The sequence below is a fragment of the Anser brachyrhynchus genome (assembly GCF_964034855.1).
Source record: "Anser brachyrhynchus genome assembly, chromosome: 3".
Lineage (NCBI taxonomy): Eukaryota > Metazoa > Chordata > Aves > Anseriformes > Anatidae > Anser > Anser brachyrhynchus.
Window position 1 is genome coordinate 126,005,472 of NC_137696.1, and position 23,019 is coordinate 126,028,490.

At 45.3% G+C, this 23,019-nt stretch overlaps 1 protein-coding gene across 18 annotated transcripts in view; it reads left to right on the plus strand.

Annotated features, from left to right (window-relative positions):
* The window catches only part of DTNB (dystrobrevin beta), a 200,185-nt gene that overhangs the window by 142,307 nt on the left and 34,859 nt on the right, over nucleotides 1-23,019 (plus strand). For 13 of the 18 annotated variants that reach the window (XM_080584224.1, XM_080584209.1, XM_080584222.1 and 10 more), the window contains one exon: nucleotides 4,561-4,581. The exons of the other annotated variants lie outside the window; for them this stretch is intronic. In XM_080584224.1, the coding sequence (XP_080440350.1) occupies nucleotides 4,561-4,581 (21 nt within the window). The remainder of the gene's footprint in view (nucleotides 1-4,560; nucleotides 4,582-23,019) is intronic. 18 annotated transcript variants of the gene reach the window in all.

A 23,019-nucleotide genomic window follows, 5' to 3' on the forward strand; every position in this document is an offset into this window, starting at 1 on the left:
TTAAAAATGTATACCTTATTTTGAGTTTTAATGTATTTAGCTTCAGTTTGCACCCATGGGCTCTGGTACGTGTGGTTCTCCCTCCATTAAATCAAGGAGTTCTTAGTGTCCCTGTTTTTTCCCTATGCAGATACTTACTCCTCACACTGACAGCACTCCTCAATCTTCTTTTTTAAAGCAGTTGGACAGGTAGAGTTCTGCTGAATTTCTCACAATACTGTACTTCAGTCTTTTTTATGATTTTATTTGCCTTCTGCTGATATTTAATATTATTTTTTTAAATTGGGCAAAAGCAAACTGTACGTTGATTTCTTCTCTGAATCTAAGCAACAATATACAGGGAGTTACAGGAGTAGTTTTATTATTCTTCATTGCTATTTTCCTTTTTGTGCCTTTTTGCACCAGTGACAGCTTTTTGAATTGTCAGTTATCCTGTTCTTACTCCATGTCATGTGCTTTGTTTGTTTTGTATAGTGCTAACTGGTTAACGAGAATGTCACAATTAAATTCCCTCTTATGAAAATATATTACATCTGTGCAGTTCCTGTAGAAGCCAAACTTGTAATACATTCAAATAACAAAATCAGATTTATTTGGCAAGACCTATTTTCCATGAAGCTATAAAGCTTCATACATTACTTATTAGTTGAGTCTTGTATCAGCATTTCTGTTACTTTGAATCAATTAATGATAGGGCAAGATGTTTATACTTAATTGCGTTGTCTTATCTCCCTTGTTGAATATCAGTGCAAGCCAGCACAACCCAGTCCTTGGACCCTTCTAGGATCTGTTAAAAATTGCTTTAACTGGACCAGATAACTCCTCATGCAATTACTGTAAGAGTTTTGGCTGCAAGCTGCCCAGGCCTATTGATCTAAAAATAGTATTTCTAGTAGATACTCTTTTAACACGTTTTCTCATTATTGGTGGAAAGTGTTTCACTCTTTGCTGATGGAAACTACAAGGGGAAAGTACAGCGTCCTCCTATTACTCAGACACAGAAAAGAAATACTAATTCCTATTCCCCTATTAAGAATTTTACCATCACTATCAAGACCCAATATACACCACCTCAAGGCTTTGTTTTGTTTCTGATATTTGTGTTCATTTCAAAGACTCCTTTCTGGCGGCTTTAGCTCTGTCAGACATGAATTTTTAGTTCAAGTTTTAGCTACTCTTCTCGTTTGGTGCACTTAAAAGTTTTCATTTATAATTTAGATCAGCTGTTAAGCTTTTATGATTTTTCCATTTTCTTATACAATATTTTCTGCATTTTTAATGCCACCTTCATTTCAGTATTTAGAGCTGGATTCATCTTACCTAACTTTGGTTATCTGAAAGTCTGGTATCTCAGCTCCCTCTGTAAACAGGAGAGAGAGGAAAGCATATATTTGGAAGGACACAGTTGTTCTCTGGAGGTTTGTCTATTTTTTCCGTTAAATATAGAAGGAGCCCAGATGATTAATTGATATTGGACGCCTTTGTTTTCAATGGGGACGTTATGTAAAATGAACCCTGTTCAATGCAAGACGAGTTATCACTGTAGTCTACTCTGGTGATTTATCTAACACTATTTTTAACAGACTTCCTTTACATCTTTGTTACATATTTTGATCTCTGCATTTTCCTTCATTTTCATTTATAACTTCTCTCTGTTCTGAAAAATTGCTCGGTTTAAAGCTTGGTGCAGGCAGTTTCTCTCCCTGTGGCGCTGGGGCAGGTCCTCCAGCTGCGAGGGCTGACCCGTGCTGTGATGGCGGCCTCAGGGACAGAGAGGCCCTCAGCTGGCTTGGTCGTGTGTAGGGGCAATCGAACCCCCGCAATTCACGTCCCGCTCTGATGTTTGTTAGCCCGCACAGCCATCTGCCCACACTCCAGCAACATGCACCCGGGTTGCTCTTCACACAGTGTCTGCTCCTCAACCTTTTCTTTGTTTTTGGTCTCCAGGAGCTGCGCTCTGTGCTGCGGCACTCAGGAGGCCGCAGGTACCAAGGTGTAGGCAACTGTGGGTGGTTTGTCCTGGAGGAGTTCAGGTCCTTCAGCTCTTCACCAAGTGTCGTCGGTGGCGTTTTGGTTGCACTGTCCAACGCTCTCTGAAACCCTTTGAGCCTTTGAACTCTGGGCCAGTCTGTTAGTGCAGGGCAGCGTTCCTCGGACGGCACCCACGGGCTGTGGGAGAGGTGCTGCGTGTGGTCACAGCAGTGCTACCAGCCATCCCAGGCCGTCCCAGTCTGGGTGATGAGAGGTGATAACAGCGTGGATGTGCAGGTCATGCCAGAGAGCAGGCCCGCGTGCAGCTGAGGCGAAGACCAGGGCCTTGCACCTGAAGGGCTCCTGCAGCGGCCGCTGTGGTGCCGCCCGCGGCTCTCACGTCCCCCGGCAGCTCCGGCCATCTCTAGTTAGGCAGAAGCAGATCAGGCCCTTGCACGTGAGAGGCCTCCTGTCCACCCAAGCTGCACGGTGGCCAGTTATCTGCCAGTGGTGTCGCCAGTGCCTCCCTTCAATGCTTTTTATCTTCTCCTCATCCAGGCCGCGGGCTTACCTTTCTGTCTTTTCTTCTGAAGACTTTAATCACCTAGTGCCATTAGCTGGCACTCTTCTAATAAGTAGTCGGCAGTGATGATTGTCTGCCTTCTTGCAGGGTTTTTGCCTTAAGCTACAACGATATTCTGCAGACATATCCCATATCACTTTTTTCCATTTCCTCAATGGTAATTTCCTCACTAGCTGATTTGATGATTTATCTAATAACTGCTCGGTTCTTTCTAGCAAAGCTCCACGTCTCTTGAGATTTTTTTTCACATCTGTAGTTAATGCTAAAGCCTCATTTTTCAAACTAACAACTTTTTTGTAGAGTGGAGATCGTTTACGATCTTTTCCCTGACCTGGCTCACCATCTGGTCCTGTGAGTCCCTGTGCTTGTAGAAGGAACAACTGGAAACATGTGGGAGCATGGGGAGGGCAGCCGCGGCCTCCGCAGCCGATGTTGATTCATGGTTCAGTGACACCGTGCCCTACATCTGCTACATCAGTGCCTAAATATGTACCTGAACCACCCCACATCTTGGGAGAAAAAACCAGAAATATCTGCTCAGAAATGTGGAGTGATGAGGTTATGTGTTACTGTACATCTCTGCGGTCACTTCCAGTGTATCTCTGTAGTGCCCTCAGTGCACAGTCAGGAGCACATCTTTATCTTTTGGTGTAGTGGGCAGTGAAAAGAAGCTACTCCAAATTAGGGGACAGAGACTGGTTAGTCCTACTCAGACAGGAAATAAATGAGGGAAGGTAGATAAATGGGTTCATAGATCTCAAGGTCAGAAGCAACATCTATTCCATGAATTTTAATTCCATGAACTGAGTTTCTGGGGAGATGTGCTGAGGAGTGGTCCTGCTGCTCACTGCACTGCCACTCCGTGCAAAGCCACTGTTGGAGGGAGCACACACTGTTACCCTGAAAAAGCTGTAATTACTAATTCTGCAAACACAAGAGTACTCAAAAAACATGCTGCCAACCTGTCTTTCTAATGCACACTGTTGCTACCACACTACAGCTGCCATGCTCCTCCACACAACCAAGCCCATGTGACAGAACAGCCTGTAGAGCTCAAAATGGTGTTCCCATTGTTGTATAGGTGAGGACAACATTTATGAAAACATTTGAATTGTAAAAGAAACTCTCAGTATATGATATTTTGCTCATACCCAAAAAAGTATGTATAGTTGAAGTTAGTGCGATTCTGCGGGCCCAGGAGGATCATAGCATACATTTCTCTGATTCAAAAGCTGATAAATTCATCCATATTTCACTATTTTTGGTCTTTCAAATTAGCAGTGATCTATACTGATAGAAGTTGCATTGCAACAATGAAATTGTTCTCTCTTTTTGCTTACCCCATATCTTTGGTGTTTGTCTCCCAGTTTCTCTCCTCCCATTCTAGATCTGATTGCCTGCCGCTCTTTAATTTGCCCTTTTGAAATCTGATCTGCAGAGGTCACTGCAGGTCCAGTGCTAGTGGTCACTCTGTGATAAAAAAGGTGATATTTTAGCTCTCACGTTATGACAGTTTTGGTCTTTGTGATGGCAGATTTGTGCATGCAGGAAACCAAATGCATTGCATTGATTGCACACTTCAAAGGGTGTTTCCAGACTTTTGAGGATGGTAGTCTGATATTTCTAGACTGAAAGTAAGATTGTCTTGAAAACAACTAGAGTCATTTCTGAGTCTAGGATAGGAAGAGACACCAGTACAGGTTCTGCTTCAAGCAAAGATCACAGTAACATCCATTCCACGTTTTCAACTTTCCCAAATACTGGTGGCCATTTTAGACAAGAGTCGTCTTTTGAGAATGGAACAAATTACATCTTTGCTTTCCCGCCACAGCAGTTACATCTAACTTCCTTGTTTCCGTTTGTGTCTACAGATGTTTCTACAATTTGCCATGTTCTGTTCTTTCATTGGATCTGTTATAGATTTTGTGTATGTATGTTTCCTTATAGTACAATAATTAATCTACCCTGTTTCTCTCTTCACCTTTTTCTTTTGCCAACGATTATAGGAAGAAGAGCAAAAACAGGCAGTAAGTTGACTTCAGTTTGTAGGTGATCTAACTTTTTTCTTACTGCATGAAAATACAATTTTCTGTTAATTGGCTTGTATGTAAATAAACCACCGGAATGCGGGGTCTTTCTCACATCTGAATTTGAAAGCAGCCTTCATGATTATCCAGTAGAGCATGTTTTTGTGTATGTCCTTAAAGTTATTCCGCTATCACTTTCACATTGAGCTGATTGCCATGGGCACACAAGCGGTGACTGTATTCATTAGTTTTTTGTAGAATTGTGCATGACCATCCAGGGTTGAAATGTGGATTCTCAGCTGGCTTCAAAATTTATTTTCTCAGAGATTCTTTAGAGTGCTTTCCATACTAAGAAAGCTTTCTTGTCTCTTCAGGTATCCTTAATTTGCCTCTTTGCCACATGCAAGTCCATGCATGAAAACTAATTAATGACTTAATATTCTAGGCATGGATCCATATCATTCAATCATGATATAGTCTCCTTGAATTAGTCCCAGTATGCTCATTGTAAACAGGATGAGTAAACTAACAAGAGACAAGAATGCATTTACTTTTTACTGATGTTCATTTTCTCTGCCCACCTATTAAAATCTGAATCCTGTGTTAATTTCCGAATCCACTCCAGAGGGAGCCCTTTTGCTTTTCTCAGAAATAACCAGATGTTCAGTGTCTTCTCTCCAACAAAACATTTTTTCAGCATTTTTGAGCATGTTTTTCTTTGTACACAAAGCATTAATGAAAATTAGTCCTGTGTTTCCCATTGGCTTTATTTTGTTGTTGTTAAATGTTGTCAGATACATTACATGAATTAGAAATTCTTGTGACTTTTTTTTTTTGTAATGAAATGTATATTTCTGGTTAACTTCAATTGCTGAGAACACTTCAATACTACATGTGCTGAAATTGGCTTTTGGTGACTCCTGGATGGCTATTTATTAAAATACTGTCATCAACTTAAAAAGAAGATAGTGGTAAGTGCGCATCTTCTGTTGGAGCCTAGTTCATCTTTAGTTGATGCTGCCAGGGAAGATTTATCCCTGGGTTTGCTAAGGTACCTTGCAGAAATTCTTTGGCTTAATGAAGGGACCAGATTGCAGCATGTGGCAGTGATCTTCAAGGAATTTCCTGGAGAAGGGAAAGCAACCAACACACCACAGTCCCTGTCCTCCCACTTCATACTGTGCAAGTGGAATGTTGTATCGCATGTCATTCTCTTACCCAGCATCATTGCTAGGAATAATCATCTACATGGAGATGCAGAATTTTATTAGCTTGTTTTTCCTCTGCTGTGATTTTTCATCCTGATTATGGATATAGAAAAAGGGTAAATATGAGATCAAAGGAAGAACTTGCCCAATTTTTCTTCCCTTCTCTCCCTGGAGCACTGTGTTGGTAAGAGGATAAGAGAGCCAAAACTGACTGCTAAAGTAACGTCAATACATTGTTACACTTCCCAGTCCCATTCTGTTGGAATCAGTGATGAATGAGCCAGAAAGGATTTGAAACTCAAGAAAACAGATTTTGGCCAGCCAAAGAGCACATAACTGATCTGTAGGAACTGAAACTTTACATCCTTATATTTGCATGGGCTGAAATAGCCTGGCCTTGCTCTGCTCCTAACTGTAAAGGTGCAGCCTGGAAAAGATGGAAGTCTCAGGGCACAGTGTGCCACTTGGCTAAGAAACGCACAGTTGTAGAAATCACAGAATAGCTGAGGTGGGAAGGGACCTCTGGAGATCATCTAATCTACCTCTTATGCTCAAAGCAGGGTCAACTAGAGCAGGCAGCTCAGGATCTTTTCCGATCAGGTTTTGAGTATCTCCGAAACTGGAGACTCCACAACCTCTCTGGGCAACTGGTACTAGTGCTTCACCAGCCTCACCATAAGAAAGTTTTTTTCTTTATGTTTAATGGGAAATTCCTGTATTTCCATGTGTCCCGTTACCTCTGGTCTTTTCACTGGATAACACCAAGAAGAGTCCGGCTCTGTTTTCTTACTCTCTTCCATCGGGGATTAGTACTCATTGTTAACGTCCCCTTGATCATTCTGTTTTTCACATTAAACAGTCCCAGCTCTTTCAGCCTCTCTTCATAAGGCAGATGCACTACTTCTTCGTCATAGTTTTTGGCTGTTCTTCAGACTTGCTCCAGTCTTGCTTTGTATCTTTCTTGTACTGGGTTGTCCAGAACTGGCCGCAGCACCCTGGATGGAGCCTCACCATTTCTGAGGAGAGGGGAAGGATTGCCTCCTTCACCCTGCTGCCAGCACTGTTTCCAGCACGGTTCAGGATGCTGTTGAATTTTTTGCTGGAATGGTGCATTGCTGTTCGACTTGTTGTCGACAGGACCTCAGGTGTTTTTCTGCCAAGCTGGTTTCCAGCCAGCTAGCCCCCAGAGCACACTGGTGCATGGGGTTATTCCTTCCCAGGAGCAGGACTTTGCTCTCTGGGTTGAACTTGGTGAGGTCCCTATCTGCCCATTTCTCCACAGGGATTCGGAGATCTCTGAATGGCAGTCCAACCATCTGGTCTATCAGCCACTCCTCCTGGTTTTGTAGTGTCTGCCAACTTGTTGAGGATGTGTGCTGTCCTATCATCTAGGTCATTACTGAAGATCTTAAACAGTACTGGCCCCAGTATCAAATCTTGATGCACACCACTGGTGACTGGCCTCCAGCTGGACTTTGTGCATTGGTAACAACTCTGTGAGTTGGTGTCTGTACTGTTTTGGAAAGGAGGTAATGGCATATCTCCAGTTTGAGGTCCAAAAGAATTCATTGGACCATACTCTCGCTTCTAAATGTCTTCAGGGCTTCATGTCATCCGTTTTCTCCAATAACAGGCATACTTGAACACAGGGCTGGCTGGGTGTGAGATCTCAGCTTAAAGAAACACAGCCAACTGAAGAACTTCAAGAATATTATCAAACATTACACTGTCCTTTAGAACCTCTGCCAGTTTTGGTGGTTGTAGAGTTGCATCTTCCCTCTACATAAGCATATAAAACCCTAGAGTAGCTTGGGAAGGATACCAGTGCAGCGTGCGCTCAGCCAGCCCCATCCTGTGTCCACAACATCAGGCTTGGAAAAAGAGCCTCGTCTGATTAGTACTTTGCAAAGGCCTACAATCTAGTTCACAAACAGCTGGCCCATGAGTGAGGGGCAGTGGGGAACGCTGTCTGGGTCCTGTGGAAGAGAAGACCCAAGTGCCCTAGTGATCTAGAGGGATGGTCCTCTCACCCCTTGATGAGTTGGCTTCCGTATGTGGTGGCAACCTGAATTTACATGAAGGATTAAGGTAAATAAGAGACAAATCAACAGAACAGTCACTGATTCAGGACTGGCTGCACATCAAAAGCAGTAGCATCAGCACCCACTTCAGGAATTTCTGATTTCCCTTCGCTGCTAAAGCTGCAAGTCCCATTCTGCCTTCTCCATATTGCCAGCAACAGGTAGAGATGGGGCAGAGAGGATCAGTTGTCTTGGCTATATTCAGGCAAGTTTCTTGGCCAGCAAAAAAGACTTCCTGAAGAAGTTATCTTGTTCATTCTGCATTTAAGGAAACCTACACACATTCCAAGGGCTGAACATACCCAGGCTAGCATGGACATTTTGACTGTCATCATGAGCCAGCATTCCACCTAGTGCAACAAGACGCATAGCCGAGAGGAGCAAGCTAGGCTTTGCTCATATATTTGCAGCCAGAGTGATTGCACATGTAAGCACTGAGGAGAGATCTTCACTGCCAGTGGCAGGGCAATAAAAATTTACTTGGCTGCTGAGGCTACTACCAAGTACCTACAGAAAACTGCGTGGAAATGGACTTTCATCTCCAGCAGAAGGCTAGGTGAGCACAGTGACATCTGAGACACAAAAATGTCCTCAGTAGGCCAAAAAGCTATGGCTGTCATGGCCAGTCTGGCTTGAATATCATAGCAAGCTATAGGGAATGTGTATCATGAGAGGTCCACTATTTCTGATCCTGGTTCAGAGTTGATTTTCCATCAAGATTTCAAAAGTTTCTTTACTGCCTTTCCCTTTACAAGGCTGCTCCTTCAAATCACTTGGGCCAGTCCTGGTTACACCCTCGAGGAAAAATGCATTGTGTAGAGATATTGGAGTAATGGGGTATTGAGCCACAAGGTATTCATAGTCCATCACACCATTTTCTATTACTTCTAAGATTGTTGCGTCCCAGCTAATAAAGATCATTTCCAGCATAGATCTTAATTTACAACAGGACCATTTTCATGTCACAGCTGGTGAGAGGCTTAAATAATCTGCTAAATATTAAAACCTTTGTTTTATAGTCAAATGAACAGCCATTGGAGCTGTACTGTTCACTATTCAGAAGAACGTTAAAGGAATTCACAAAGATGTACATCACATGTATCATGTCTTTGGCATGTAGTACAATAATACATACAACAAACCCAGAAGAGCATCAAGCACTCATAATCCAACGCAAGAGAACTTCTCTAATGCCAAACAGGCACAGAAATGGCTTCACAGCAAAGGAGCTCACATGGGAGTGCTTAAACACTGGAATGGAAATCTTTTCCTTTCTGAAGATGGTGGGAACCATGCGGTGTTGCAGAGCAGATGAGGCTCATGAATTTTGAGGTTATATTACCAATCAGGAGAAGTGGACATGCTGACACCAAATAGTCCTCTTGAAGTTGTGGAAATCGTGGGAGGATTGCTCCTTAGCCCGGTGGATGGGCTGTTAGGAGTCCCAGTTTTCCTACCTTCGCTAGGTGTACATGATAACTTGTACTCAGCATGAGAGGTGCAGGGGCAGCAGTACCTCTTCACCTCATTTGCAGTGCACATACCTTTTCTGTGGTGAACCTTCGTAAACAACAGCTATAGCAAAACTGATCCCAGACAACAAGCTAGGGTGATACCTGTCTTTCTTCCCAAGAGCTGTAGAAACCTGGGAGAGGGGAATTCCTAACCTTGAGGAACGTATAATGGCTGAAGTCTCATCGTGTTGATGTCTGAATATGAGACTGCTGTCCAAATTTGTGTCTGTCTTTGCTGCATCCAGAGGTCTTAATTCACCTCTCCAGAGTGGGTCACTGATGCATGGCTGGGTGACCCCCATCACCATGCACTGGTGCATTTTAACAAAAATACGAAGAATTCCTCCTGATGCCTAAACACTGCAAGTCCTCTGCCTTCTTGTACTGCGTGGCCCCCCTTGGTTTCCAGGGTGTGCCTTTGGTCTCTGTGGATGATTCCAAGCTCTCAGCATTGATGGATCGTGTCTGCCAGCTATATGGCTAACGTGACCCAACTTGCTTGAAAGATAATCATTCATACTCATAACTAAAGAGCCTCTCTGAAATAAGTGGAAGATCACCTTCTAGGAGTGAATAGCTCAAGTAGCTTAACATAGAATAATCCTGTTCTATGTAACATGATGCTGTTCAGGATAAACTTAGGAAAAAGACAAAATCTAGTTGCCTACCACGCTGGCAGCCTTAAATGCCTTCTCTGGTTAAGCTGAAAAAAATGGTAGCAGTTCCTGAGACTTGCAGGCTAGGTCTGTACTAGTGAACACGCACGGAAAAGTTCTCTGACACCGAGGCCAACTGGCATGAAAATGCCTGCCTCTGCTAGCAGATTTTCTTAGTCTCCAAGACCTGGTGGCTGCATGCAGTATTGGGAATGATTCCTGCAGTGTGCCTGGGAATTGCTGGGGAATGTGGTAGCTGAGATGTGTTAAAACCGTGCCAGGGAGCGTTCTGACACTTTAATACTGTAAATTACTTTGTTCCAGTGCCAGAAACACTCCTGGGCATGGTTCAGTTCACTAATATAGACAGACAGCTTTGGAGTAAGCTTTGAGTTTGTGCCTCCACACGAGGAGCCATGTTTATGGGTCTCCTGAAAGATACCGAACTAAGAAAAGCTCCTGAAAGAGTCATTTAGATGTTAAGTGTTTGAAGTCATATCAGGAGTGGGGTGTCTGTCCCCGTGGGGTTCATGTATCAGTACACATCTAGAAAGGTGGGCTAGGTCTGTGCTGACATCTGGTACTGAAGAGGAGAAGACTTTCCCCTGCTCGTTAACTGCTAGCACTGCCCATGGCAGATGACGTTCTTGGCTACAAGGAGTGAGTAGCCATGGCTGTGCATCAGGATTTCGTTCCTGGAAGTCTGTTTGCTCAGACGGATCACACTGCCCTGTGGTGGTTGAACGTCAGGTAAGAGAAACGTCTCTGAGTGACACGAAGGCGCTTCCTATGGCAATTGTGTGAGTGCGCTGAAATGTAGACCGAGGTGTGCAGCCGATGTCTACAGAAGACCTGGTTTCTGTCTGAAGAGAAAGAAAATGCTGCTCCCCACCCCGAGCAGCAAGGCTTTAACAAGTTTCCCTGGGCCCACTCAGCCCTCCCCTGCTGCGCTCTCCATCTGTGTCGAGCTTGGAGGGCAGAGCTAAGAGGATTGAGCACGGCTCAGGCGGCAGCGGATGAAAGTGGGTTGCTGCTTTTCTTTCTAGTGCTGTGTGTAGTGGATGGTGGAGGCCAGACAACGCACGGGTCTGCCAGAGCCTTCCGAGAGCAGTGCCCTGCTTGAAGCGGGCAGTGAAGGGGCGCGAGGTCCTCTCCTGACGCTTGTCTGGGAACAGCCCAGGAGGGGTCCAGCCACGCTGCCCCAGTTCGGAGGGTGCACAAGCAGCATGAGTGATTAAGTGCTGCCAAGCACGCAAGGCAAACTAAAACAGTAGAGAGCACTTAGATGTTTTTATTTCTGATGTGTAGTAACCAGAGATATTTTCAAAAATAGCAGTTGAGAAACTTGTCACGGAAAAGTGATTTTTCATATGTTCCTGCTGTCCCATTAGGAGGTAACAGCCATAACGTAGAACCATTTATGCGGAGTACCCCCTCCATTCATGTCTTCCCTGAATCGCATTCCACTGTACTTAATCACATTTTGGATTGCACAGCCAGAAACAGGCAGGAGTTTGTTCAGTTTTATGTTTTCCAAGTCTTGCCTTCGCTGAGAAAGACACGTATGCCAAGTTTGAACTTTTAAGCTGCTACCATTTTTAACAAAGCTCTGTACAAAAGCATTGTGGCTACACTTGCTTTTGACTTGGGGGAAAAATATGCTTATTCATTCTTATGCACTTCAGAAAATGCTGAAGGGTTTTTTATTTTCTAAACAGATCCTCTGTCAAGAGGCTGCCCAGCATGAACATTTTCAGTTTTTGATCTTCTGGAGGTTTCTGATTGTTTGCTTGCTTGTTTGTTTTAATACACATTATTTGCAAAAACAGAATTAGAAAGGAAACAGTCCTACAGTGTCTGCACTGGAGTGCACAGTACTCGTGCAAAGCAGGTACTATAGGTGTATCGTGGGCGGTCATAAGGAAAGTCAAGGCTTGGTCACATCACGTGTGGTCAGAGAGGCTCCAGGAGCCCCAAGAGGTTATTTCTGTATTCAGGGCATTTCCCCTCCTTCTGGCCCATTTTGATGTTGATAACTTGGAAGCGTGGCAGCGGGAGCAGCCTTCTTGCTTCAAGAAAGCGTGCTGTGCGCTGCTGGAAGTCGTGGCACCGCCGTTGGCTTGTCGGCTGCAGGCTGCGGTGGAACGAAGGGTGTTGAGGTGGGTTTCGTCCAGGTGGACTGACTGAGGGCTGGTCTGCGCAACGCTTCGCTAGCGGGTCATCCCATACGGACGGTCCCAAGGCCAGCCCCGTGCCCTGGGGTGTGAGGACAGGGCTCTGTAGGGAGGTTGTGTGTACAAAAGCGTGTGAGAGCTGATGGTGAGGTGGCACCTGTCTGGTACATTCCTTCGGGCAGTTACATACAGCCACGTCTCCACCATTTCTGCAGCAGACCCCGGGATGCCCCAGGCACTGAAGAACCCGGGTGGTACAAGGGGGAGGCAGTGCAGACAGTCCCATGCCTTAGCACTTTGCCAGCCCCCCTAACTGAGGTTAAGCACCTGCCCTGCAGGCCCAGAAGACCTTCAGCAGGCCTAGGGGATGCTCCTGCACTCCCCAGGAGGCCCAGGGTCTCAGAGGGTCCTTCGGCACCAACACAGGAGTACGGAGCCTGCTCAGGCGTCGCGGCATGCCCTAGGAAGTACCTGGAGACTGGGGGAGCTGCTGCAGAAACCACGGCGTTGCCTGGAGTTAGCACAGACTCCCGGAGTGGTTGAGGCTGGAAGGGACCTGGAGGTCAGCTGGGGGCTGGCCTGCTGGGGCCAGTCATCCCCTCAGACCTCAGCTGCTCTGCAGGACCGCCAGTGCCATCGCACACCGCTCCCACCCCTTGGGGCACCCGGCGTCGGGGCACCCACAACCCCAGCAGCGTCTGTAACGGGGCCACCACGTCCTGCCAAAGCAGCAGTCTGCATGCATAACATCGTGTCCCCGGGCCTACGCATACCTTGGGTGCAGGGGTGCACGGGAGCAGGGCTGGAGCTAATCACCACCAGCAGATCCGAGCCGTCTCTGCGGTTCTGATGTGAGTAACGTGTAGGGCAGACGATGCCCGAGAGGCTGCAGAGTCAGAACAGTGTCTGGGAGGTGTGTGAGCATGGACTGTCAGTCTGGGGTGTATTAACAACAGCTTTTTTTCTACAAGTCACTGTATGAGAAATTTTGCTTTTAGCAGTTTAGAAATATTTTTCAAATACACAGATTTTCTTGCAATAAAACCAACATTTTAATTTTAAGGTTTATATTTTGATGAGGAACCAAAAGGAGAGATGGTTCTGCTTTACGGGACTATCTGATGTAGATGGATAAAGCAGAGTTCTGGACCAAGGGTTAAGTCAGTCCAGGGTTAAGTCAGACTGAGGGTTAAGTCAGCTTTACAATAAGCTGACTTCAACAGCAAAGCCAGCTTGAAACATTCCTTTTCCTGTGCCAATATTCAGTGCTCCAGCAATTATGTTCTTACAGTTTCTGAGGGGCCATGCTCCAAATCAGAGCACTGAACTGCCCTAATTAAAGACAGCGTTCCTAGAAAAAGATGAAGCCAGAAATTCTTGTAACTACACCTTCATTGACCTTGCATCAGATCTTCAAGAAGTACAAATCCAGCCTGGAAGAGGCTAGGCGCAGTTCCTTAGAGTGATTCTTTTAGGGCAGCTACTTAAACTGCGTGGCAGAAAGCAGCCAGCTAGCACCTCTGGATCAGAGAGGGCACACCAGCAGTCAGCTGCGTGCCCCTTTGCAGCAGTGCAGACGGGGATGGTTCATGTAAGAGCAGATCAGAGAGGTTATAAAGGACAATAAGCAGTGTCCCGCCAGAATCAATGATTGTTTAGAATTGTGAATCCAGTGCTTAGGCTTATTCTGTAGGAATATTTCATAGGTTGCCATTGAAGATCTCATATGCAAGGTCAGAATGTGGCTGGTGGTTTTTTGTGGCATATATTCTCCCGCTAAGTGGGTGTTTCTGTCCTTTTTTGCTTCTTCATGAGAATCCATTGTGGTGTGTTAGTGGTATTTTTCATTTCACATGCATGTTTCCACCAAAACATTTGTTGCCACATTTTGGGGTAGATATTCATGAGCATACAGATTTTGTGTTTTTGTTGTGGAGATATCATTAAGATGACTGGAGAGATATACTGCAAGGATTTGCATGTGTTTGGCAGGGTTGAATTTCACTTGATGTTTGTTTAGTCCGTAGGAAATGTGATGCCGATGATGAGTTTGGCAAGACTGAAAGTTAGAAGACAGAATTCAGGAATAATTTATTTTGCCATAGTTTCTTTGAGTGTAGATTGCAACTGGTTATATGATTATCCATGGAGAGTCCAGAATGTGAAATGCTTGTATGCTTCCCAGCTGAATTTCGTACCCATGCTGACTGTTCTAAAGCAAATTTTTCTTGACTTTATAATCAAGGACCTGATCTAGTATGTAAATAAGCTTAAGTGCAGACAGTGCGTGCATACTCCTTCAGGATATGCCTCAGTGTATGCTTAATTCTCTGCAATCACTAATTCCTTCTGCTGTGCTGTAGCACTGGATTGGCACCCAAATACAACTGACTGATGCCATAAATAGTGTATATGCGTATCTGTAGCATTTTAATCTTAACCGAACTACAAAACTGTACATCTTCACATCTCTCTGGATCAAATTGAGTGTGTCCATTTCAGAGACGGGGAAAACTGATACTTTTTTAGACATTCAGGACTATCCAACAAGCTGTTGATGAAATTCAAATGAGAACTGTTGCTTGTATCTTGGCTGTCACTTGTAGAAAGAACTGGTTCTCATACACAATCATGAAAAATATGGAAGAGGCCCCCGTTGCAACAGCACATACTGCAACTTGGTTCTTAAGGGCAGCCTGCTCTACACCTTGCAGGACTTACATCCACATAGCTGAACTCTAAACATTTGTTAGAATGGAAGGTGTATAACACTGTTAATCCCCAGTAATTCAATTGCAGAGGAATTAATATTAAATGTGTTTCTGTGTGAGCATTTGTAATACTTTCCCTCTTATCATTATGGAAGCACAGAAGGGTAATCAAAGCCACATGAAGGACATCTGGATCCAGCATTGGTTTATATGGCACCTGGCCCTTATTAATAGTAATGAGGAAATAGCAGTTTGGGATTTCTTGACCTCACATGAAATTCATTTCACTGGGCAAAGGTTGCTAACAGATGGCAGCAATTTGGGGCTCATTTCATCATCTGTTACACAGACTTTATTGCTTCATTTTGGCCCTTTCCTTTGTAAGGAGCTATCCCTTTTTCCATCTCCTCTCTTTATAAGGGCTGTCTTTTTCAAAGGGAGTCCTGAAACATCTTGTTAAAGCATGTTATATGCAGCACAAGAGTTTAGGTATGGTCTGATACAACAAAATAATCCCTTTGAGCATAAATCACTCTTTACTAACTGTGTAGTAAACTTCTATCTTTTTGAAGTTGGTAGTTTCTTCTGGGTTATTGGCCTCTCTCCAATTTGTTCTCTATTTCCCCAGCCCACAAATACACTTTTGCACTCTGACTTTGAGCAAATTAAAGAGATATGAGAAGACACAACCCCATAATTGTCAACACAAAATGCTATCTCAAACCAGAAGTTTGTCACTGAAGTCTAATTTAATAATGTACCCCAACGAGTTGCGTGCCAGTGAGCCTGGTTTTGAAGAGTGTGAGGCATCTAGAGAAAGGATTTCCCTTCAGCGTCTACCTCACTGTTGTCACATTGGTGTGGACTCAATTATCCTCGAAGAGCATCCCTGGTCGAGCAGCTGTGAGGAGATCTTTGCAGAGCTTGCTCGAGCTTATTTGCAGCTTGGCTGGGCGGTGGTTGGAAGCCTTCCCTGCTGGCCGTGGAGCTAGCTGGCAGGCAGAACTATCCGTGATGCTCAGCAGCATCCCAAGAGGGTAAAATCTTTGATCCGAGTGTTCTGTTCTACCTTTCTTTTTTTTTTTTTGGTAGTTATAGCTGATTCGAAGCATGCTAGTAGTAAGATAAAGAAACCTCAAAAATACAGATGTAGTGCTGTTTAGTATTAAAGAAATATTATGAATTCAAGACCTTGGAAATGATGAGGTTCAATATTTGCTTACTCAGATGTTATGTTAGCCATTATAGTGATAGCTTCCTCTTGTACAGTGATGGCTTCTGCACTGCAACAACATGTATTTACAACGTAACTATCAAAAAAATCAAAATACTTCTACATAGTCAAACATCGGTGTAAATATTACACCATACTGCAGAAATAAAAAAAAAAAAAACATACCTGGAATCAATTTATCCTTAGTGCTAGATCAAAATAGTCTTACCTAAGAGTCTGTATGAAATATCTGTTCCAGCTGTACATTGTGTCTTTCATGATGCTTTCAAACTGAAACCTCTTGGGGGTTTTATTTATCAAAGTGAAGTGAAAGTTGTTCTAACTATTAAAATCATCAGGTAATCCAAATTCGGTTTAGAGAGAAATGCTTGTATTGTATTTGTGATTTAGTTTGACTACTGTAAATATCCCTATAATTTTGAAAGCCCAAAGCAGATGTGCCTAAATCCACAAAGAATTAAAATAGCAGAGAAAGAGAAAATCTCAGTATTTTGACTAATGTAGTTTAAGAAAAAGTCTGCTAATGTGAAAATTAATTTTCTTTTCCCTGAACCTTTCTCTGTTGAAATAAATTCACCAGTGAGAGTGGGGGGGTGCATGTTTTAAGAAAGATCTGAATTCCAGTAGCCTCCTGGGGCTGAAAAAAAAAGCAGATGTGCAGCCTTGGTGCAGTCAAACCCTGTTCATCTGTACTTATTTGAAAACACTACGTGTTTGCTTCTAGGGGCTGCAGTTCTCCAGATCATTGACGATTTAATTCTGTGTTTCTGACAACATTAATGAGTTCATCGGATTAAATAAACTACAGAATTCCAGGAGATCTAAATCGTGTTAGTTGGGTTATGCCATTATGAATGCTCTTGGCACTGGTGCCTGTACAAGCAGGGCTCTGCAGAGCAGTGCCGCGCATCCAGATGTCAGGTGCGCTCTGCCTCATCGCAGTCACGGGGGGCATGGCAGCCGTGGGCCTTACTGCCTCTCTTGGTGAGATCAAGTTATCAATTTCTTAGCTCCAATTATTGCTCTCAAAGACTCTTATGGTCTCTTTCACCCACCGATGAACAGCCTCACTCGTTGTCTTTGACCTCTGTGAGCTGGATGCTGACAGTCAGGCTCGCCCAAGTCCGGCCTGTATCTTTAGACATCCCTCTACACATTCCTTCTCCTCGGTGCAGAGGAACTGAAACTTCCGATCTCCAAATCTTCCGCTGCTGATACCAAGGACAAACCTACAGCCTGATGGAAAACTCTTTGGCATCAATTTCAGATCCAAAGTCTTACTTCTGTTCTCAGTAATGGTAGCAGACAACACATCACCTGTGACATTAGGAGGTTCCTCGTGGTATTTTCCTCTCCTTCAACTAGAGGAGTGGCCTTCGGCAAAGGCTGCGAGGAAGAAACCAAGAAGATCTCTGAGCACTGTCATGTCCAGCCTCCCTAACCAGGGAAGCCATTGCCAAAGTGCTCACTGGGTTTATAGCAGTTACACGCTGTGGGTATCTGTGATAAGAGATCAGTTTTGACTGTCCAGAACGTCTTTCCCAGCTCTGTACTACTTCATACCTAAAACCAGCTGGTGATCGCTGTTTAGAGACTGTTGGTAGTGACCTTGGTCATCACCAGCGAATCCTCATAGGAGATTTGATAAGTTGATAAATGCCAGCACCGGACTCCGAATCAGAGACCGGTCAGTCCAGCCACACTGCTCTAGCAGTGGCCTTCAAGCCACCCACGCTCACATGGCTGGAGAACAGAGAGAAGCCCTTTGGCCAGGATTTGTTCTGCTTACTCCCATCTCTTTTCCACCTGCTCGGGGCAGTGCCGCAGGGAAGCCCGCTTACTGATGGATTCCTCTGAAGGCTGCTGGATACAGAGGCCCAGGCTCTTCTGCATCCCCGTCTGCAAGCTGCCAGACCTCCGCAGCCAAGCGCAGCTTTAATTTCGTCTGGAGCAGGGCAGTTTTCTTCCTGTGGATGCTCTGAGGTGGTAATGGGGAACGTGGGAACTGTCAAGGCAGCTGGGTCAGACAGCAAGAGACATTTCTGAAATGAAGGGTGAGAAGATCAAGGCTGCAAGCGCTGGGATTCCCTAGAAAAGGGGATAAGGGAAAAGCCTAGATCTTTACGGAGCTGGTGTTTATCAGGTTAACTGGTTGCATTCTCTGCGCTTCTGAACAGATCCCATGCAGCGTGTGCTGCTGCATGTCGTGTGTTGTGTGCCTGACGTCTCAGCTCCCTGCTGGCCACTGTGCTGGCCACCAGCTCAGCCAGGGCTGCAGTGCTGCCACTGCTCGTTCTGCCCACAGGGAGAGCCACAACGTACAGCAGAGAGCGTCGCTGTGTCACCCACAACAGTGCATGCTGCTCAGCTGACAGGTCTGTAAATTTGGCACTGCTGTTGTGAACCTTCTGAGGATGAAGGAACGTGAAATTCAAGAAGCCTCACTGCTCTGCCAGTGGCATCAGATACGAGGGGCACATTGCCTGTGCCTCCTGCACCCACCTGTGAGCCAGCCTGTGCTTCTCATGGTCCTTACTCCTCTCAAGTGACGCTTCTTGCATGAACTTGTTACAGAACAGCATATGCTTGTTGCTGTAGGTAGGAGATAACATTTTTTATTGCCAGTGTTGTTGTTTTTTCGTTAAAAAAAGTTGTTTGTTTTTTTCCAATGCTAGACCCAAGAAGATAAAAAAAAAAAAAAAAAGTGCATGTCTTAGATCTGGGAGGTAAGGTTTGCTTTTCTTCTTGTCCTCCAGCTCAGAAGTGATACCCCCAGAGAACGCCCTATTCTTACTTTCCTACATAAGCTCTTGGAAAATGGAAGGAACAGATCGTATTAACATCATAGGGAACATCTTGCTGACTGAGAACAGACAAGTCCCTGCAGATTTTGTTTCCCATCAGAAGCACACTTTAGTTTGACCCCAATGGTCAGTATATATTGTGTGCCTGGGATGCAAAGTCATACATCAGCACGCACATAGTGCTTACCATGGTCAGCTGAATAATCAGCCTGTGAGTTTTGCATCAGAAGGCATGGCCTGTGGTGGGAGGAAAGAAGCTACAGTGGCTATTTCTCGGTCTCTGTGATCTGACAGTGACAGGACTAAGTCTTTCAGATTATCTCCCTTCCTCTTTGTGGCTATTCGCAGCTCATTGAAAGACCACAGCATCACATCAGAGAGGCTCTCGTAATGCGTCATACCCTGTGTCCGTGTGTTCTTAATTAGCTCACGAGCCACTCCTTCCAAAGATCAAAGGCGCTTCAGCAGGACACAAGGAGCTTGCTTTTAAAAACATGCCTGCAGCAGCTGCGCGGCAGTGGCTGCACGATGAGGCAACCTACTGCCTTTTGCTAAACGTGCGATCCTTGGCTTAGGTCTCGGGCAAATGTGGGGAGAGCAGTCCTTCAATCTCAAATCCATGTAGCAGCTGATGCTTCTCCTGTCTGTCTAGAGTGGATCCTGCTTCCTCTAGTAATCTTTCACCTTTTACTAAAGGTGTGCATCCAGTTTACTTTTTGCCAGTCCAGTGCAGGCGATTCACATTGCCACCTGCTCCAAAGAAAGGATCCAAAGCTTACCTGGCTGTAGTAGGGCTTACTGAGCCAGCGAGAACCCCATGAACGTGCTTTCCATTGCTCATTTTCCAAGCCCACAGCTAACGCAGGCACCTACCCGTGCTGGCAGCAGTGGCTTGGCCGTGCCGCAGTGCCCGTGCTGAGGAGCACGGGGTGGCCGAGGCTCCCGGGCAGCAGTGAGAAGATCCCCAGCAGTGCACGAGAGGGGCCCCACACCTGCTCTGAGGTCCAGCTGCCAAAAGTGCCTCTTGCTGCAGGTAAGTAACTGCCGCCTCTTCTTTCTTTTGGGACACAGCCAGCATCTCTGCACTCACCAAGCCCGGGAGCATCACTGACGCGGCTGGGCAGAGGGGAGGAGGGGACGCTGGATTCACCCCGCAGGCTCGGGGCGATGGGGCTGCTTTCTGTCGTGCTCTTTCTTATGTCGCCTCCGTGCACCTTTCCGGTCTGCGTGTAGGCCGTCGCCCGTGAGGCATGCACCGAGGAGTAACCTCGCACACAGATAGTGTCATTACTCAGATGGATGGGGTTATTCATTTGCAAAGTGTTTGCAGAATCCTTGGACTACCAGCCTTGCAGACAACTCATCTGCATTTGTTATTGCTTTTTTAAGAGCCAAGTATGTTAAAAAAGGATGACAAATCCTTGAGTACTTTATAGGTAGCACACTTCAGAGACGTAGTGAAAGTTGCTAAGTAACCAGTTGCTACTTACCTATGAAAATTTATAAAAGCATGGCTTCAAAGAATGTGGAAATGACTAGTGAAGGGCACTGTAAGTCTTCCGTATTCTGAATAAAGCATAGATGTATTTATCCGAAGAAATCCAACTTTCACCATAGTACAGCAGTGTTTCTCAGACCCAATATAAATATTCGTTCATGTTCACAATCTTCCTGAAATGGGTTTAGAAAGTATATATTGATGAGCTTCTGCAGAAATTTATATTCATAGTGTTACCAGTGAGGTATGCTTTCCTTAAGCTGTATTCCTCATGGTGTTGTATTGTTCCCATTAAACATTTCATTTCCGTTTTTATCTAGTTTTAGTCACTTTACAGTTATCCAGAGAAAATATTTAGATACAGAGATCAACCTGTGTATTCTCTTTTATTCAGCAGTTAGATTTGTTTGTCAAGTTGAGAATAAAATACCCATTTTTGTACCCCTGTTAAGAAAGTATTTGCTATGCTGGCCTGTGATCAGTGAAAGATGCATCACCTTTCTTTTTAAGGCTTTGGCTTTGTGTGCCAATTGTATGCGTACATCACCACCATTTAGCAAGGTTTTGAAGAAGGAGGACAAGGACTCAAGCTCGTCGAGCAAGGCCATCGGTGGCGGCCGTGGCTCTGCTCAAGGCGGACACTCGGGGTCCTGGCCCGCTGCCGCTCCCATCACAACACCTGCATGGCTGTGCTGGTTGTGGTGCTCCCTTCCACAAACATCCCTGACAATTGCTCTGCGTTTGATTTGTGTGGATTTGAGAGACTGACGGGCTTTAGCTTTCTGGTAAGGAGGAAATTGCAGAGCAGCATAAGAGCAAATTGTCCTCTCAAGAGACAGTTTCTCATACCAGGAAAAGAAAGGGAGGCTTTTCAGGCTAGGAAGCTACGGATAACATGAAATTCAATTTTTCTTATAGTCACTCTCTTCATAAAGGTAATATTTTCTGAGAGAGTTCATGGCCAGAGAGGTTTCCCTATATTTCTGTGACATTTAAGGTCCACATTTGACGCTTGGCTTTCAGGAGGCAGCAACTGCTGCTCTGTTAGGAACTAGCAGTGTCCTGTGCAGGACAGAGAAGGGCCAGTCTTCCTCCTTGGGCCGTGGGGGCATCGCCTCACGGGCTGCGGGTCTTCCCAGCTGGTTGTGCTCAGGGCGGACACTTGGCGTATGGCCATTTCTAGACCTCTCACTCTTTCATGTAAAATTTGTAGTTGGGTCTCAGCACGGCCCGTTTCCTGTCCACGTCGTGGAGAAATGCAGGTTGGTCCTCACCATATTCACATCAGCCAGGGATGAGCACCTGTGAGCGTGCCTAATTAATTTTAACTGGAAGAGGGGAATAATATTTTGCCTTCTATACCAGTTTTCCAAGCTGAAAAATGGACCCAGAGTGTGACTTTGGGCTTTGGACTGAGAGAAGCTGAGGTGAAAGGGTGCCGAGGAAGTTCAGCATGCAGCTCCAGCACAAACGCTGAAGCCGTCACAGGCTGTGGGATTTGGGAATCTCCACATTTCTCACAGTAGTGATGCCAGCACGTCTCAAAGAGCACGATCTGTATCCACAGCAGCTAAGTTTAGCTGGTGAAGCTGGTGTTCATGACTGCAGGCAGTGGTCCTCCGAAGAGCAAGTCGGAGCAGCTGAATTAGCCTCCTGCTCTGAATCACTTTCTGGAGGACGCTGTCCCTCCCACTGTTGACTTCGGCATGACCTCAGGAGGTTGGCCCCACTCAGCGAAACCAGACTTGACAAAAAGCCCTGCCTCCCCTGGCTCTCGGCAGCGTTTCTATTCTTAGTCCATTGACGAGTAGTTTTCATCTCTCTCTTGATTTCTGGCACATGACAGTCTTTCAAAGGCAGAGTGGGTGAAAAAGCCAAACCTTTGCACACAGTTCTCGGGAACAATGAAGGAGCGCGCGGTTTCTCTTAGTCACCATTCGTGGACTCTGTGGAAGTCCCCCTGGCCCCTGACGTTGACGGCTGTGCTGCAGTTATGCAGAGCAGCACGCAGGCTCTGTGGCTACTCCACCAGTCTGAACTTCTCGCTGCTATGATTGCCAAAAGCTTCCTGCAAAGCCCGAAAAGGTAAGATCTGACAGCGAGCCAAAGAGGGTTCACATTTAGCTATTCCGTGTCTTGACTTTTTGGAGCACAAGTAGGCAGTAACCTTCTTAATTCAGCTCCTGGAAAGTCTCTGCAGTTTGTCAGCACCGCTGGTTCCAGGCTGAATGCTGATCTCTCTCGTGAATAATGCATTATTTTTTCACATTCCAGGCAGCTCCTAGTTTCTGCACTGCAAGCAGCACATTGCGCTAGCTTTCATGTGCGCCGTGCCTGTGCTGGCCTGAGTGCCTCTGTCCCAGGGCCAGCGCTGGAACATCTATGTGAGGCTGCGGTATGCCTTTCTGAATTAACTGTGTCTATTTCAGCCACTTACATGGCACAACACGGGACTGGCCTATTTTGGCAGCAGGGCAGGCTACAGCAACACCTGTGTTGACAATGTTCATCACCAACACAGAACTTCCCAAGTATAATCTCTAATGTCCTTGAGGACT